At 40.1% G+C, this 16,409-nt stretch overlaps 1 protein-coding gene across 2 annotated transcripts in view; it reads left to right on the forward strand.

Moving 5' to 3' along the window:
- Positions 1-15,593, forward strand: part of RAB2A (RAB2A, member RAS oncogene family) — a 74,253-nt gene extending 58,660 nt beyond the window's left edge. For both annotated transcript variants that reach the window (XM_033437611.1, XM_004274984.4), the window contains 2 exons: positions 12,094-12,162; positions 14,269-15,593. In XM_033437611.1, the coding sequence (XP_033293502.1) occupies positions 12,094-12,162; positions 14,269-14,364 (165 nt within the window). In that variant the 3' untranslated portion in view covers positions 14,365-15,593. The remainder of the gene's footprint in view (positions 1-12,093; positions 12,163-14,268) is intronic.
- The last annotated feature ends 816 nt before the right edge of the window (positions 15,594-16,409 follow it).

The following is a 16,409-nucleotide window of genomic DNA, read 5'->3' on the forward strand; positions in this document are numbered from 1 at the left end:
TTTGATCTAAAAAAGCTTCATTTCAATGACAACCTGGGGGAGAGAGTGAAGACTGGAAAGTCCTGTTATGAAGGGTCCCACTTCTGTTTTATGGGCTGGCTCTGACCTGTGAATTCTACAGTGAGAATCCTCAACTGTTTCATCGTCTTGCTGATGATGCTGACAGCTGGATCCAAGCTCATTATATTTCTAAACCACGCTGATGTCCTTCTCTTTTCCAGTTCGGGGCCCCGCTGGCAACATCATTCAGCACTGCTCTACTTATAATATTGCGGACTCATGTTTTTCTTTTAACTGTAGCCTCTCATGTGCCGACTGTTCTGCTCTTACCTGAATTTATGCTGCTTGTCTTCAACTGGGATGATAAATGGAAAATGGCACCCAAGACTATACTTCCAGTTTTTTTTTCAAATTATTTTATAAAGAACATAAAAATAAAATGATACCCTAGTCTGCCTAAACTAGATACTTACAGAGGTAAGAATTTCTCAGCTAGATCTACTATTTAATAGATGGGTATCATTTTATATTTATAAAATCATGTATAAGATTAACACCACCAAAAAAAAAAAAAGATTAACACCACACACAGACTATATACACACAAAGAAACACTTTTTTTCTTTTTTTTTTTTTTTTTTGCTGTACTTGGGCCTCTCACTGTTGTGGCCTCTCCCGTTGCGGAGCACAGGCTCTGGATGCGCAGGCTCAGCGGCCATGGCTCACGGGCCCAGCCGCTCCGCGGCATGTGGGATCTTCCTGGACCGGGGCACGAACCCGCGTCCCCTGCATCGGCAGGCGGACTCTCAACCACTGCGCCACCAGGGAAGCCCCGAAACACTTTTTTATATAATACAAACATAGAAAGCTCTCTCCACATAAAACCTCTCTGTATTAGCAAACTACTGTGTTACACACGTATTATGTTTATTTGTTTCCAAACTGTAAATTATAATTTCCAAGTTACAAGTTATAATAAGAGAATTCACCCTTCCTATGAAGTGGATTCTAGTCAGTTTTATACAACTTGGGGTTGCTCCAAACATGCAATTATCATTCATCCTTTTTGCTATTTGCTGAAGAAATGCACGTTTAAATGTGATAGTAGAGGTACACCCCAGAATTTATCTCCTAAATGTCAATGAAATTAAAAAGCCAATTGCAACCAAAATATTCTTGCCTATGTGGTATTCCCATAGAAATAGGAGACCAGAACTCATCCTTTACATTTTCAGTTCCCATTACAGATTTTTAAACTTAATATTTAGATGCTATACACATATATTTGAGTGTATAACATATGGTGGGGGGACCCGTGTATTTAGTTGTCTACCATTTATTCAAGTGATGTTCATGCTGAATATACAGAGCATGTGTAGTGTCATCACATCTTATATTGGGAAAATGAGGTTTAGGCTCTTTTACCTCTGGTGGACAAAAAAGAAAAAAAAAACGATTATTTTGACCTCCATTTTGCTGATAAGGAAATAAAAATCGACCATGTGACCAGCAGTAAATATTTTTGAATATTAGTTTGACTTCAATTTTCAAATGAGACTTAAAGGTTATTGAGGACATCAAGATATCATGCTGCCTGGTAACTGCCCAGGCTTCCCATTGGCTACACGCCTCCTCAGCCGCCACCCTCTGGCAGTTCATTCCAGAACCACAGCTTTGTTTAGTGTCCTAGTGTGCAGGGTTCCAGGAAGATCTGACCTCTGTGGTCTGTCCTGTGACACACTGAGGAGTTGATATGAAGGGACGCTCCTCCAGCCACTGGAATCTGGTGATCTTGCTTGCAGCATTTAGAAGAGTGTCTCATAAGTGGAAGGTTTCTTTCAGAAGTATTTTCAAATGATTAAAATATGTCAGGTCCCTGAAATAACAATGTGGTTGTATATTTGTATGGCATATCGTCAGAGTTCTTTCACATACGTAGTCAGGACTCAAACCCAGGTGTTCCAGGTTCCCCATTCGTTCCCCTTCTGTCTGCCACACAGTGGAGAATAGCAGCACTGAAGGTTAGCCTGCCCTTCTTTGAGGAGCATGAATTAAAATGATCGCTTCTGCCTAGGGTTCCGTGGTTAGGTGAGCTTAGGAGGAGCTGGGGTCTACCCCCCTTTTAGGAAACCAGAATTCACAATAGTAGTGTGTTATTCCTATTCTGAAAACCCACTGTTAAGAAATTTGTTGGCTTTTATTTAACCTAGAGTTTTCCAAGTGTGATTTAGCCATTCCCACCCCCCGCCCCAGTGGAATTGGGGTGGAGGGTGCGTAATAGCCAAAGGATTGATGTCCTTTAGTTTTGCTAATTCTCTTACTTCATGGTCACATAGAGGTTGCAGTGGGGGAAGTGGAGACTACTTTCTTCTTAAGCTCAGAATATCTTGTAAAAATATTTTTTTCCAAATCAGTTGTATTTAGAACAGTGCTTCTCAAACATTAATGTGCATTCACTTCACCTAGGAATCCTGTTAAAATGCAGCTTATGATTCAGTAGGTCTGGGGTGCGGCCTGAAAGTCTGCATTTGCAGCTTGCTCTCAGGTGATGTCAGTACCGTGACCCGGGCTCCCTCTGGGGAGCGGAGAGGCTGGAAAGTCACCCGGCTGTGAGTGAACGAGACGGTCCAGCCAAGTGCTGTCCTTTCTCTGCTCTGCAGATTCATGATTTCTTCAGACCTTCTCGTCATCTTCATCCTCTCCTTTACTGATTCTTGGCTCTCAGAATATAATTACATAATCAGGTTTCAGCCATCTTAAAAACAAACCCTATCAGTCCCTGTTCTCCTGGATATGTTCTCTTCTAGCTTCTAGTAAGATCTACCGCTGTTTCCTCATTGGATTTCACACCTCGGTTCACAGTCTGACTTCCTCCATCATGGCCAAGGTCACCCTAGACCTCCTAACAAATGCTTTTCTCTTCTTACCTTGAACAGTCCCTGGGGGGTAAGTGATACTTTTGACTACTCTTCTATCTATAAACTTGCTCTTTCCTTAGCTCCATGATATCATGGTCTAATCTTTATTTGTGCTCTCTAGCCTTCCAGACGCCTTTACCATCTCCTTCTTCCACATTGAAATGTCACCTAAATCCATGAATACCCTTCTTAGGCTGTGTGTCTAGCTCTACTTGGACAGCTCTGCATGAGTGGGTCTCAGAGCCTCCGGTTTAACACATTCAGACTGAACTGATAGCCCTCCTCTGCTCTAGTCTGCAGATGTGCACTCTCGTGTATCCTAAAGCAACCCCCTTCCCTACCCTTTTACACTCATTTCTTCAGTTAATATGTATTGCCTTCCATGTGTGTATTATTATTTCTGCCTGTTAAATATCTCTCCAAATTGTCCTCTTCTGTGATTGCTTCCTAATTGGACTCCCTGTGTTCATTTTTCAGTCCTCTACACTGTTGCCTATAAGATCTTTCTAAAAATGAAAATTGAATGTCACTCTCCAGCTTTATTAAAACCCTGAGGTGGTTCCTCACGGCTTCTGCATCAAACTCCTTAGCTTGGAAGACAGGTCCCTTTATTTGCCAGTCCTCCCCTCTGTGTTCTTGTTAAACTAGAGAGCGCGTCCACAGGGCAGTGCCCCTGACCTGCTTCCGCAGAACGTATTCTCCACGCTTGAAACGCCCTCCTTCCGACCCGATCCTTCAAGGGTATATAGTGAGTCTGATTCCTCCTCTTGGAATGCGTGACACGTGACACACCCTCCCTGCCCCCTTCACCACTCTTATGTGCTCCTTTCTCTGTATTTAGTCATTCCTGTGTCAGGGGTTTATTATCTTCGCACTCTCTCATGACTCTGTCATGACCCTTGTTTTTCACGTTGACTCAACATGAGGACAGAGTTCCTTGAAAACATAGGCTGTCTTTTCATCTCGGCATCCCCAACGCCTAGCACAGTTTCTCCCCACACGGTAGATAATTGTTTGGATGGTTATGTAGTTATTTAATTACTTTAACCTTACTCCTCTCCCTGCAGTCTTTAATCAGCTTATGCTTTGGTCTCACTTGTTAACTTGTAGGTGGAATTCTGTCCGAAACCTTCTTTGCCCTAAGCATTCTAAAACCTATGAGTTTTGAAAAACACAGGTGAATAGATTGGCTTCTCCTTTGATTGGGAGCTCCCTCCAGTAGCCGCCTGGGGTCTTTGTGGTTTGAAAGAGGTTTTTTAGACCCAGGAATAACTGCAGCAAAGATTATGGCAGGCTAGGGAAAGTACCCCTTCCCAAAGGCTGCAGGTCAACTTTTTAAAGGTGTCCGAATATTCTAGAAGTGATATATTTACTTCTATGATTCCTTCCTTGTTTTTCTCTGTGTATTCCCTCTAAATTAAAATTTCATTTTCTCAGAGTTGTACATTACCAAAACTTCAACAGTATTATATTTCCTTTAGGACCCAAAGGTGATAGTGGTGTGAAATAAACATATTGTTTGTCAAACAGTTGTCACTTTGTCAAACATTCTCAATCTCTTAGCCATTTGATGGGTGATTTTTCCCTAATATTCATCAATTTTACTTAAAATTAAGATTGGAAATTTATGTGAAACTAGAAGAATATATAAACATCAAAAACTTTTGAGGCAAAAGTTTAGTAATTAAAAATATCTTAAACTGTTGAAAAATCAGGGCTGGAAATTCCTGGCTTAGCTGCTAAAGCACTAAAGATATAGCCAAGATGACAGCTGAAAATACAGCCACCTAACCCGAAGACACTGGAGTAGGCTGCCGAGACATCTAACCTTGACAGGGTCAGTGGGTTTCTGTGTGGGGTGGGGCGGGGAGAACACCTGACAGTAAGGCTTTAGTGACTAAGACCAGTTTCAAGGCACCTTGTGAATACTTGCATCCTGTCCTGCTACTTGAGATCTACAGACAGAATTTGGGTTGAGGGGACATCTTCCTTGCCTTGGGCTGTGTTGTAAGTGGTGGAACAGATGTTTCTGTAGAGCTGGAATGTAGCTGTAAACTGAAAGCTGTGTTACCCCTCAACCCTGTTCTCAGTGTCATGGGTACCACGGGGCTTTTCACTGGAAATCTGACCTGAGCTTATCAAGCTTCCAGCATCCCTTGAGGGGAGCTTAGTGTAATAAATATTTACTACTCCCTTCCACAGATTGGAAGGCTTTGCGGACTAGCGTCAGCTTCTCTGCTCCTTGTTCGGCTGTCACCCTAGGGGACTTCAGGGATGATCCAAACCAAACTAACTTTGAAAGTTACGTCCAATTTCTCTACTTCTAAACCAGGGTAGCTAAACACTTCTGAAGAAACTCATGCTGTTAGGTGCATGTTATGCACTTACACAACTATATAGATCACCAGCTACCAAGACTTTCCCATCAGCATTAGCGATCCTTCCACGTGTCGAAAGTAAACTCTTCATTCCCTCCTTGAAACCTGATTTTCTTCCTTTTTTATTTCACGGCATACCCTTCCACCTCAGTCACTTAAGCCAAAAATGGAGTCATCCTTACCGTGTTCTTTACCAAGTCCTGTTAATTTCTCCAAAGGAGATATTAAGTTTGATCTTTGCCTTCCATTCTGGTTGCCACTGTTTTGTCAGGCCTTCATTTCTTACCTTGATTATAGTTCTCAACTCCTTACTGGCCTTCCTGTTGCCAACCTTCCTCCTTAGAATTCCTCCTCTAGAGCAGCCTCTGATTTTGTCCCCAGCCTGCTTCCTACCTTTTCAAGGTTCCTTGAGGTCTGTCGGGCCCTGTCTACCCTCATCCCACGTGGCTCCCTGTCCCCAGCTTCCCCTGTAACTGAGCTTAAAGTCTGCCTCTCCGTCCAGACCAGTCTTTCCTCCCCTTAATTTTCCTAATAAATGAGTGGGAGCTTACTTTCCTTCAAGCCTTCATTCACGGGGCTTTCTCTCTTGACAGTTTTTTTACCAGCAGAAGCGGTCATGCCATGTTACCCTTCTAGACAGCTGTTGTGGAGGTTTTCGTGCTACGTGCCAATTTTGGATTTGCATCTGTCCTGTAGTACTCCCACATCCTTGAGGTCAAAGACATTCATGTACCCAAGTATATAACTGAGTGTATGCTCTGTGCCTGGTACAAATCAGACACTCAGTAAATGCTTGTTGAATGGAAGAACTAAATTACTAAGGAATTAAACATATCTGTGTGTTATAAGTAACACAAATATTTTGTACTTCCAAAAATAATCCTAGCAATCCACAATAATTTCTAGCTAGAAGGTTTTTAAGAGGATAATTGTGTGCTTTTTATTTTCAATTTTAGTGGCAACATAAGCAAAATAAATGAAAATTCCTTTGAATTGTGTTAAAGATAAGTGATCCTAATAAAGAGAGGATAAACGTGGGCAGAATATGAATCCTGCTAACCCTGCTTCTGCTACAGTTGTGCCCGGTCTTGGGCAAGTCACTTCTCCTTGGCAGCCCAGTGCCGTCTGTACAGTGAGAGTTATGACAGGTCAGTAGATGTAGCAGCAGCCCTCTTTGTTCTAATGAAACACAGGAAACTGGATGAAAGAAAGAAGCGCAGAACTACTCTACTTTGGAATAGGGGATGCCGCGGAAAGTGAGGGGGAGGGGGAGGAAATGGTGGCCCCCGCGGCATGTCCGTGAACGTGCTTGAAGCCATTGCATCGGGCGCGGTGTGTGGGAGGCTCTCCTGAAGCTAACGCAGCTCCAACCAGAATATTTTCCGTCACGGAATTCGACGAAGCTTCATGTGTAAACCGCCTGTCTTGCTTCTCATCTGATGTTCTTTTCGCAGGACTTTCCTATCTGCATAATACTAAAGCCTTGTCTCAATACATTTTCTTCTTTCGGCTCACCGTACACATTATATGTTGTTAACTTACCTTTTGATGCTTAGTTCTATCTAATCAGGGTATTTTAATTCGCTGAGGAGGCTGCTCCTGAGTCCCCCCTTCTCCTCTCGTTCCCGGCTTCTCCTCTCATTCCCGCGGTGGTATGCTCCGACACCCCGTGGTGCCGAGGGCGGGCGTGTGCCGAGTCCGCCTGCGAGCCAGCAGGTCTGGACTAGGCTCCACGGTTGCCCTCCTTTTACAGAGGGGCAAAGCAGCAGGTCCAAGAGACACGTGTGGTAAGAGGTGGCGCTGGGCTTTGACCCCGACAGCCTGGCTCAGAGCCTCCCCTTCGCCATTCTGCTAGCAAACTGGGAGATACAGCTTCAGCCCGCACAATTAATTTCCTCGTTTTTACACATATTTTGAACTTCTTTTCAGAAATAACGAGAACCTGTGTAAATCACTTAGTATAGTGACTGACCCATAGTAAATATTTGGTAAATATTGGTTAGTGTAAGCTTTGGCAAATGGACACCTGGAATGTCCACAGCCTTGATTAGCATGGAGAAGAAAATTAAACAGCATCCTATAGCTCTCTGTTTCCCACTTCTCAGAGAGAACCAAAGACTCACATCTATTCAAGATGTTTAAATAAAACGAAGACACTTCAATTTATTTTGAATTCTTACCTAACAGATGCTATAATTTTTATCTTGCCACCAGGTGGCAGCATGTTACACAAGGAAACAATTGAAATGTTATTCTGTTGTAGACTAGTTTTCAGTATTTTGCCTTAAAAACTGTTAAACCATAATAAAAACAAAATATTATTCCGTGTTCCCCTTTGTCTGTATTCCCCCTCGTTTGTTGTGAAGGCCCTCATAGCCCAGTGTCCATAACCCACAACTAGACCTGCCTTGGTCCTGCCCTGCACACGCTGTCCCTGTAAGCCAGGGCAGAGTTTACTTTTCCTGCATCTGCAACCGAAATGTAAGCCCTCATACTGAGATTCTCCCAACTAAATTGTTTTAGTTCAGCAGCAGTAGGAACTACGGCAGTCGTCCTCTTCCCTGGACCTTCCATGGTACCCAGAGAAGGACCAGATCTGTGGCAGCAAGTGAATAGGTGCCCTTGGGTAACGGCCGGGTAATAGGTAGGATATACATTTTTAGTTCTTTGTGGTTATGTTTATTTTAATTTGTGCTATAGAAGTCCCTGAAAACTTACTTAAGTTTAGGTATTATCAGAATCATTCAGATAACTACTGCCAAGGGTTGAAAGATTAGTGTCTGAGGTGGAGGGCAATTAATGGCTAATGAAGGTAAAGGACTGGACATGGCAATTAATCAAAGTAGGGCAGAGCGGGGAGCTAATGGGAAAATGTAGAGCGAGTCAGGCTTCAGATACGGGCGTGAGCGCTGCATGGGAAGGCCGGAGGCTCGCCAAGTTAAGTTGGCTGCAGGGAAATCTCTTACTTCTTAATCGTGGGTCTGCCTAGATTGTTTCACAGGGTTAATGAAGCCCATTCACATCAGTTTCTCAGCAAACGTTTTTTCCTGTTCTATAATCTGTTAACTAATATTCAGATTTGACTATATTTGAAACATGGAGTATAGATGAATACGTTTGTAATTCTGACTTGTCACAAAACCTGCAGTGATATTTAGGATGTCATGTTTTTAGAGTATTATGTTAATTAAGCAGTGCTAAAAATTTTCTGGAGTTATGCCATCATCTTGCTTCATTTTTCTGATAGTAAGGAAATAACTATTCCAGATAAGTTAATTGTTACAGAATCTCTCCCTGGTAAACATCAAAACTCGTAAGAATAATGAAGACGTTTCAAGAACGTGTTTTGTGTTACTTATGTTAAACAGCAAATCCTGAGTCTCTCTCCCCTTGATGACTCGGGCCACCTTGGCCAACACATGCCCTCTTCAGTCAGGAGCTGTGAGCCCATCTTCACACAGGCCCACTGCTCCCGCAGCCGCTGCCATGTGCGGGCTCCCCCGTGGCCTCTTCCCCAAAACCGCACATGCACATCCCCGCTGGCCTCTCACACAGACACATCCTCACACTCACTCTCTTTCTCTTTCTCCTTCCCTCTCCTTTTCATAATTTGCTTCTGTAGCCTGGGGAATAGAAAAAGTAAAACTAGTTAAAATGATGTCTAAAATTGGAAGGAATTTCAATTTAAGACTGTCCTATTAAAGCATGAGCTTTAGGGAATTCTCTGGTGGTCTAGTGGTTAGGACTCTGCGCTCTCCCTGCCGGGGCCCCGGGTTCAATCTCTGGTCAGGAAACTAAGATCCTGCAAGCCACACAGCACAGCCACAAAAAAAAAAAAAAAAAAAGCATGAGCTTTAGTGTAAAGGCTTTGTAGTATCTATTTAGTTAACTTATTGTTGCTAATTTCTTCCTTTTTTTTTTTTCCCTGTGTTCTAGAGGTATTTCAGGTTGTTACATCTCTTCCTTGAAAGATATATATGGAGATTGATTTTTAGTGACTGGAGTGAAATGAGCAATGAAAGAAAATTCTAGTCAATTATTGTAACAGATATGTATCTCTTGTCTTTCTGAGTTTTTGAAGTGCTTTGCAGCTTTAGTGGACAGTTATTGTCCGTGACAACCAAGGCTGTTCTCTTAGAAGTTTTATTTTATCTCTACTAAGCCTTAACAGTATTTGCTTAATGCTCATTATGTTTGGGAACTCAACAATTTCAGTCCACAGCCACATACTTTGAAAAGAGGTGTACTGATGTCTACAGTTGTCACATTGGTTTTAAACTCTTAAGGACTTCTTAAAATTGATCATTAATTAATCACTTAGTAATATATATTAAATATTAATTTTTGCCATGATGTAAATAAAACAATCCATTTATATAGTGTCCTCTGTATAGTGTGCTCAGAGAAGTGGAAAATATTTTATTTCAGTGTCTTTAATATGTAATCAGAGAGTTGGATGACAAGTAAATTGTAGCATTGTCCAAAGAGTATTTCACTGAGATGATGGGAATTAGAAAAGAAAACCATTTGCTATATTTAATTATAATGGAGTTAATTGCATGTCTTTCTGATATAAAATACCTCTTATGTCCATTGGGTACAGCTATTCTTGAAGGTGCTTAAATAAAGAAGTATACTATTTAAGTAATAAAATAAGTAGTGACTTGGAAATTTTAGCATAAATAAAGACATAGCTTTCTTAAGCCAGTTTTTAAAGTGATTCATCAACAGATTAGCAAAAAGCCAATTTATTTACATCCAATGGCACATGTAATAATGACTTTTATAATATAAATGCTTGTTTATATGAAGTTATAACTCATTTATGGGACCTTGTAGTTCTAATGTTCTAGTGAAATGTACACATGTGGGTGCCCCTGGCAGGAATTCCAACTCTGTGAATTTATGAATCTGTTGACGTCAATATTTAGTTAGCCTGGCCATCACCGTAATTGACATGTTATTGGAAATAGAGTTAGGTTTTCCCTTATTTATAAGGATAACCTCCATTTTGAGGAATGTGAATCAATTCATAGTTGGCTGACAGCCAGTTTCTCCTTCACTTGAGCTCCAGCGCACACTGGAAAAGCACACTGGCTTCCGAAGTGCCTTGTGAATCTGCAGTGATTAATTCTTCTCATTATTTCTCTGCAAGTTCTCGTGACCCTCTCTGATGGTTCGATCAGCCACTTAGAGTTGATGCATATTCATTCCTCTGCGCGCCTGCCGCAGTCGCTCACGCGCCCTGCACTGACTGGTGTGTTCTTGGTGCAGTAATTGAGCGGCAGTAGATTGATTGCTCTGGGGAGCTGTAGGGCCTTAAAGGTGAAAACATATCAGTCCTGTTAATTAGGAAACAAAAGCTCTGGTGGCAGGTTCAGCAGTCAGATATTTACAGTGTAGAAAAGACGAAAGATATGATGTGTTCCTCTCCATGGACCTGTTTACTTTTTAAATTTTGAATTAGGTCTGTATCAGTAGTAGTGGAGAACAGCCTTCTTTTATGAATTTTTATAGAATGCTAATTGAATATAATATTAATACTATTATCTCTCATATCTGATAGTTTAGAACCTGAGTTTGTATACACCTTCTGTAGCATTGGCAATAATGTGTAAAATATCTTAATGTCTTACATAAATACAGAATGCTTTTGGATTGATTCTGGTATTTAGAGGCTTAATTTGGTTACAATGTTCTCATGCTAATTTCTTGTCATTTAGTAGTATGCTCTATGGGAAAAGGGTGAAACTTTATTCAACATGGCATAGAAGTTGAGCTGCCTTTATCTCTTTATCATAAGCATCCTTTGATTATTACCCCCCGCCACCCGCCAAACTGTATGTTAAGTAATACATTGTCTGGGAAAAAGGATCCTGTATGGAACAGTGGCCTCCAGAAGTAAGCTAGTTTCAACATGGACATCTATGCAGCTTATCTAATTGACATGTTTTTCTCAGGTGTGCTGTTCTTATGTTATGGTCTCCCCCTCCCCCTTCCCCTTCTCCAGTCATGAATTTTTTTCTTTTGAGATATAATTCACATACCATAAAATTCACCCTTTTTTAAAGGTGAATTCTATGGGTTTTAGTATATTCACAAAGTTGTGCGACCATCTCCACTGTCTTCCAGAAGATTTTCATCACTCCACTCCTTCCTTCCCCTAACCCCTGGCAACCAATAATTATTTTCCTTCTGTGGATTGACCTCTTCTGGACATTTCATATAAATGGAATTGAACTATACGTGGTCTTTCATGTCTGGCTTATTTTACTTATTAGCAAGGTTCATCCTCATTGTCACATGAACCAGTACTTCATTTTTTATGGCTGAATAATATTCCATTGTATGGTTATACCACATTTTGGGTTTCATTCTTCAGTTGGTGAACATTTGTGTTGTTTCCACTTTTTGGCTGTTGCTGCTACTGGCGTTAGTTCCCACACGTCCTTGTCTTGTTCGTGATCTTAGGGGGAAGGCTTTCAGACTTCACTGCTGGGTATGATACAGGCTGTGGGTTTTCTTAGATGCTGTTTATCAGCTTGAGGAAGTTCCCTTCTATTTCTAGTTTGTTGAATGCTTTTATTGTGAAAACGTGTTGGATTTTGTCAAATGCTTTTTCTGTACCTATTAAAATGCTCATGTGGTTTTTGTCCTTTATTCTATTAATATGGTGTGTTCCATTGGTTGATTTTCTTATGTTGAGCATTGTAATATTTTATGGAGCTTTTTATATAACGTTCTCTTACTGTGTGGTTTTAAATAATTTGAACCAATTTCTCTACCTTATATTTCAGGCATTTATTAATACAGCAAAAGAAATTTATGAAAAAATCCAAGAAGGAGTCTTTGACATTAATAATGAGGTATATATATATATATATAAATATTATTGGCTAGTTAATTTAGAATTGAATTTTAATTACTTGGAGTCAAGATTTCTACTTTTTAAAATTCCTAAAATGGATCTATGATGTCAGTTAACACATAAGTTTATAATCTTCTCATTGAAAATTTGTTATATGTTGTATAATAGCTAAATGTTTATGTTCTAGTGAAGCATCACTTTATCTATGAAAACGGATTAAAGTAAGTGACCCTATCCATTTATTGCAAGCAATGCAAAATAATATAAATCCTCCAAAGAGAGAAGAAAATCCACTTTCATCTACACATCCATATGGTGTCATCTGCTTTGGGAATAATTTTCTAGTGTGTAAATGCGTGTGCGACGTCAGCTAATGCAAGGTGCTCTCTCCATTGTGTCTGGTGTGGAGAAGGGAGGCGTCCAATTGGAAGTTACTCCCAGTTCAGCATAGTGTGTTTTCAGGAGCCTGAGTTAGTATATGTAATTGGCAGTTGGCACTAGTTGTTTTGTTTGTTTTTGTGGGTTTCTTTTCTTTTCCTTTTTTTTTTCTTTTTTTTTTTTGTAAAATTATTTTGAGCCAGTTTTGATCAACATGATGAGGATAAAATGTAACTTTGAAACAGATAATTCAGAGTGTTTACCAAAGGCCATCATTTTGACCTAAATCACTATGCATTTGTCCTTATTTATTTCAGAATTTTTATGTGGATAAGAGCATATTATTTACTTTTACATAAATGTTTCTGCCATTCTATAATAAGACTTCTTGCTTCCAAGAGAAAAACCCTTATTCCTCCCCCAGGTGCAGTGAGGAAGCACCGTGTTAGGAAGACATTGTGTGTGCATCTCTTGGCATGTGCAAGAGAGCCTCTTTATTATCTGTCTCAATATTCTTGGCTAAAACAAACAACAGTTTGCCTAGGGTTTCCAAAAAGTGTTTGATTTTCCAGTTTCTTTTAATTTGTAGTGATAAAGTTTCTAACCCATACTTTCCAGGCTTATATGGCAACAGACCTTGAGTTAATTTAAAGGCGACACCATTCAGAGACTAATGCCATATACATTGAACAGTAATTGGGCATCTTTGTAAAGGGCATGTTCATTGTCTCTGTCTGGTTTCATATAGTAGCTGAGTGCTTTACTGTGCCTGGCGTGGCTTTGATTGCAATGTGCTGTCAGGAGCCAACAGGCCGTGCGATTTATCTGGCCTGATGCCAAGTCTGACTTCTTGATTCCTCAAGAAGTTGCTACCAGCCCAGAGGGGGCAAAACCAATGAGCCATAGGGCATGCTTTTTATTAAAGAGGAGTCAGAAGAGCGAAAAGAAACCACATCAGCTGCTGTCAATACTGAGCTAGTGCCAGAAACCCCAAGGCTACTACTGTTGCAGAACAACTGCCAAGCACTATAAATCTGAGATTTACTGTGACGTAAAGTTTCCTTAAGAGCTTAATTTCTGAAGCTACTGTATTACTTTTCTCAGAGTGTTGTATTTTTAGGTAAAATCCACTTGAGGGAGTGAGGGTTGAGACATAAGTGTGAGTTTGATGAATGAAAGAACCACTCTGTGTGTGGGTTCTTGGCAAGCTGCCATGTCTTTGGGGATCATAGAAATTATTGATGACACAGAACACTCATATGCCCTTAGCCTGTACAGCTGATTCAACATGGAACAGAAACGCTGTCTAGAGGAAAGATTGTACGTTGTATTAGAGGAGCATAGGCTTTGCATATTTTTCTCTTTTAAAGATTACGTTTTAAACAATCTCTCCATTGTGAGAATTCCCTTAAAAGCAGCACTCTGGTTTCTGTTAACGCAGTACCTGGTATGATAAGGAATTGTTTGCAGGAATATTTCCACAAGTATTATTTTAAAAGGAAGGAACATCCCCTGAGAGATATTGTTTTAATTGTTGTAAAAATCTGCTTAGCATATATATATATATATATATATATATATATATATATTTTTTTTTTTTTTTTTTTTTTTTTTTTAGTTGTTTGGTAAGATTGTGCCACTAAGAAACCAAAGGATTTCTTAAATTTAAATTATACTGTCTGGTTGGCTCCAGATACATTTATTATCCTTCTGTCTTTCATTCCAGGCAAATGGCATTAAAATTGGCCCTCAGCATGCTGCTACTAACGCCACGCACGCAGGCAGTCAGGGAGGACAGCAGGCCGGGGGAGGCTGCTGTTGAGTCTGTTTTTACTGTCTCGCTGCCCAGAAGGGGCTACTCACCTATTCTTTCACCCTCCTGCTCAGCTGAGACATGAAACTCTTCGAAATGGCTTTATGTCACAGAAGAAGACTTTAATCCTTCAAATTCTTGTATAACTTTGAATAAATGGTTAATGTTCACTTAAAAAGACAGATTTTGGAGATTGTATTCATATCTATTTGCATTTGATTTCTAGGTCAATTGACGTGATTATTTTTGTTAAATGTTGTCTTGTGCCCTTACCTACGAACTGAATTGTATTGAACACTACAGAGTCATCTTGAGTATTTTAAATCGGTTTGTGTAGTTAGGTTTCCCCACACCTGTGGTTACCTAATGTTTAATATTATAGAACTGTCCTCAAAAGTTTGTCAATTTTCAAGGCTATAAGGAAAACCGAAGGACTCTTTTAATTCTGTATTTATCATTTACTTTCTGTATATATAGTTTATAACCTGCTTGGGTGTAATTTGCCAAGCTTGAATTCTTTAATGCATTTGCATAAATTCTATACTGTTTAGAGCTTAAAGCTACAGAAGCATCGTTAGGAATTGCTTGGACACTGAATTTTAAACTTTTTGACATTGTTAACAAGCATGTTCATCTTTTTCTTGTCACTAGTCCGAGAGAAATATGCTTAATGTACATTCTAAAGGCTATGTGTGTGTTAACCTGTTTTAATGCCAAAAGTTTGTTATTTGTCCACAGTTTCTTTAAGACCTCTTCAGAAAAGGATTTGTTTGCCTTAATGCAGACTGTTGGGTAAAAACACAGTATAATGAGTGAGGTGGGCGGAAGAAAGGACTCCCTCTGCCTGAGCGACTCCAGGAGGAATGAGTGTCCACATTTAGACGGCACATTATGAGGACTTTAATCTTTCCTTGAACACAATAATGTTTTCTTTTTCTTTTATTCACATGATTTCTAAATATATTTTTCACGCAGGACAGTTTTTCAACCCTTGATGTACAGTGACTGTGTAAAATTTTTCTTTCCGTGGCAACCTATAATCTTTAAAATATGGTGAGCATCTTGTCTGTTTTGAAGGGGATATGACAATAAACCTACCAGATGGAAAATCCTGTTAAAAGTAGAAAAGCTTTAGTAATTTGCTCAGTGTGGTGGTTTTATCCGTCTTTTTCTTTTTCTCCCTTGGACTATAATGAAATTGTTATAGCAGTGCAAATAAAATCCTATGTATAAAAGTGTTCTTTTTTTTTTATGACCACATCATTTTTTAAGAATGCAGTTTTTCAGTCCATCCACAGCTTTTACATGTATTATAAAGCACATTTTTTTTTAAGGGTCAGGATGTTTAACAACACTACCCTTTTTAAAAATTTTGCTAGAATGTGATAAAAATCTTTTTACCGTATTGAAATTCTTTTTGTTATTGATGATGTAAGCAAGTATTTTAAGTATGAAACTAACTACTTTCAATCCGCTCACTGACTTCAGCTTTCTACCGGTCTTTCCTGAAGATTCAGCAGTGCTCTGTCAAAGCTTTGACATTACTCCTGTGGGAAGTCACCCAATGCTATCTGAGTTTTTTGCTTTAACTAGCTCCTAGAGGACAGAGAGAAAGGTGAGGGGAAATTGAGTTTCTTGAGTTTTTATTATGAACTTTTTTTTTCTTTAAAGTGGTCTTATCAAATTCACTGATCTTACCATTCACTCTCATTAGTGGTGAGTAGGACAAGTTAAGACAACTAGAACTTGTTCTGCTCTGTACCAGGAAGAGGATGATTCTTTGGGAACTGTTTTTTTTGTTTGTTTGTTTGTTTTGCTGTACTTGGGCCTCTCACTGTTGTGGCCTCTCCCGTTGCAGAGCACAGGCTCCAGACGCGCAGGCTCAGCGGCCATGGCTCACGGGCCCAGCCGCTCCGCGGTATGTGGGATCTTCCCGGACCGGGGCACGAACCCACGTCCCCTGCATCGGCAGGTGGACTCTCAACCACTGCGCCACCAGGGAAGCCCTGGTAACTGTTACTTTTAAACTGCTGTTAATTTTTCCAGAAACTTAA

The sequence above is a fragment of the Orcinus orca genome, chromosome 17 (genome assembly GCF_937001465.1).
Source record: "Orcinus orca chromosome 17, mOrcOrc1.1, whole genome shotgun sequence".
Lineage (NCBI taxonomy): Eukaryota > Metazoa > Chordata > Mammalia > Artiodactyla > Delphinidae > Orcinus > Orcinus orca.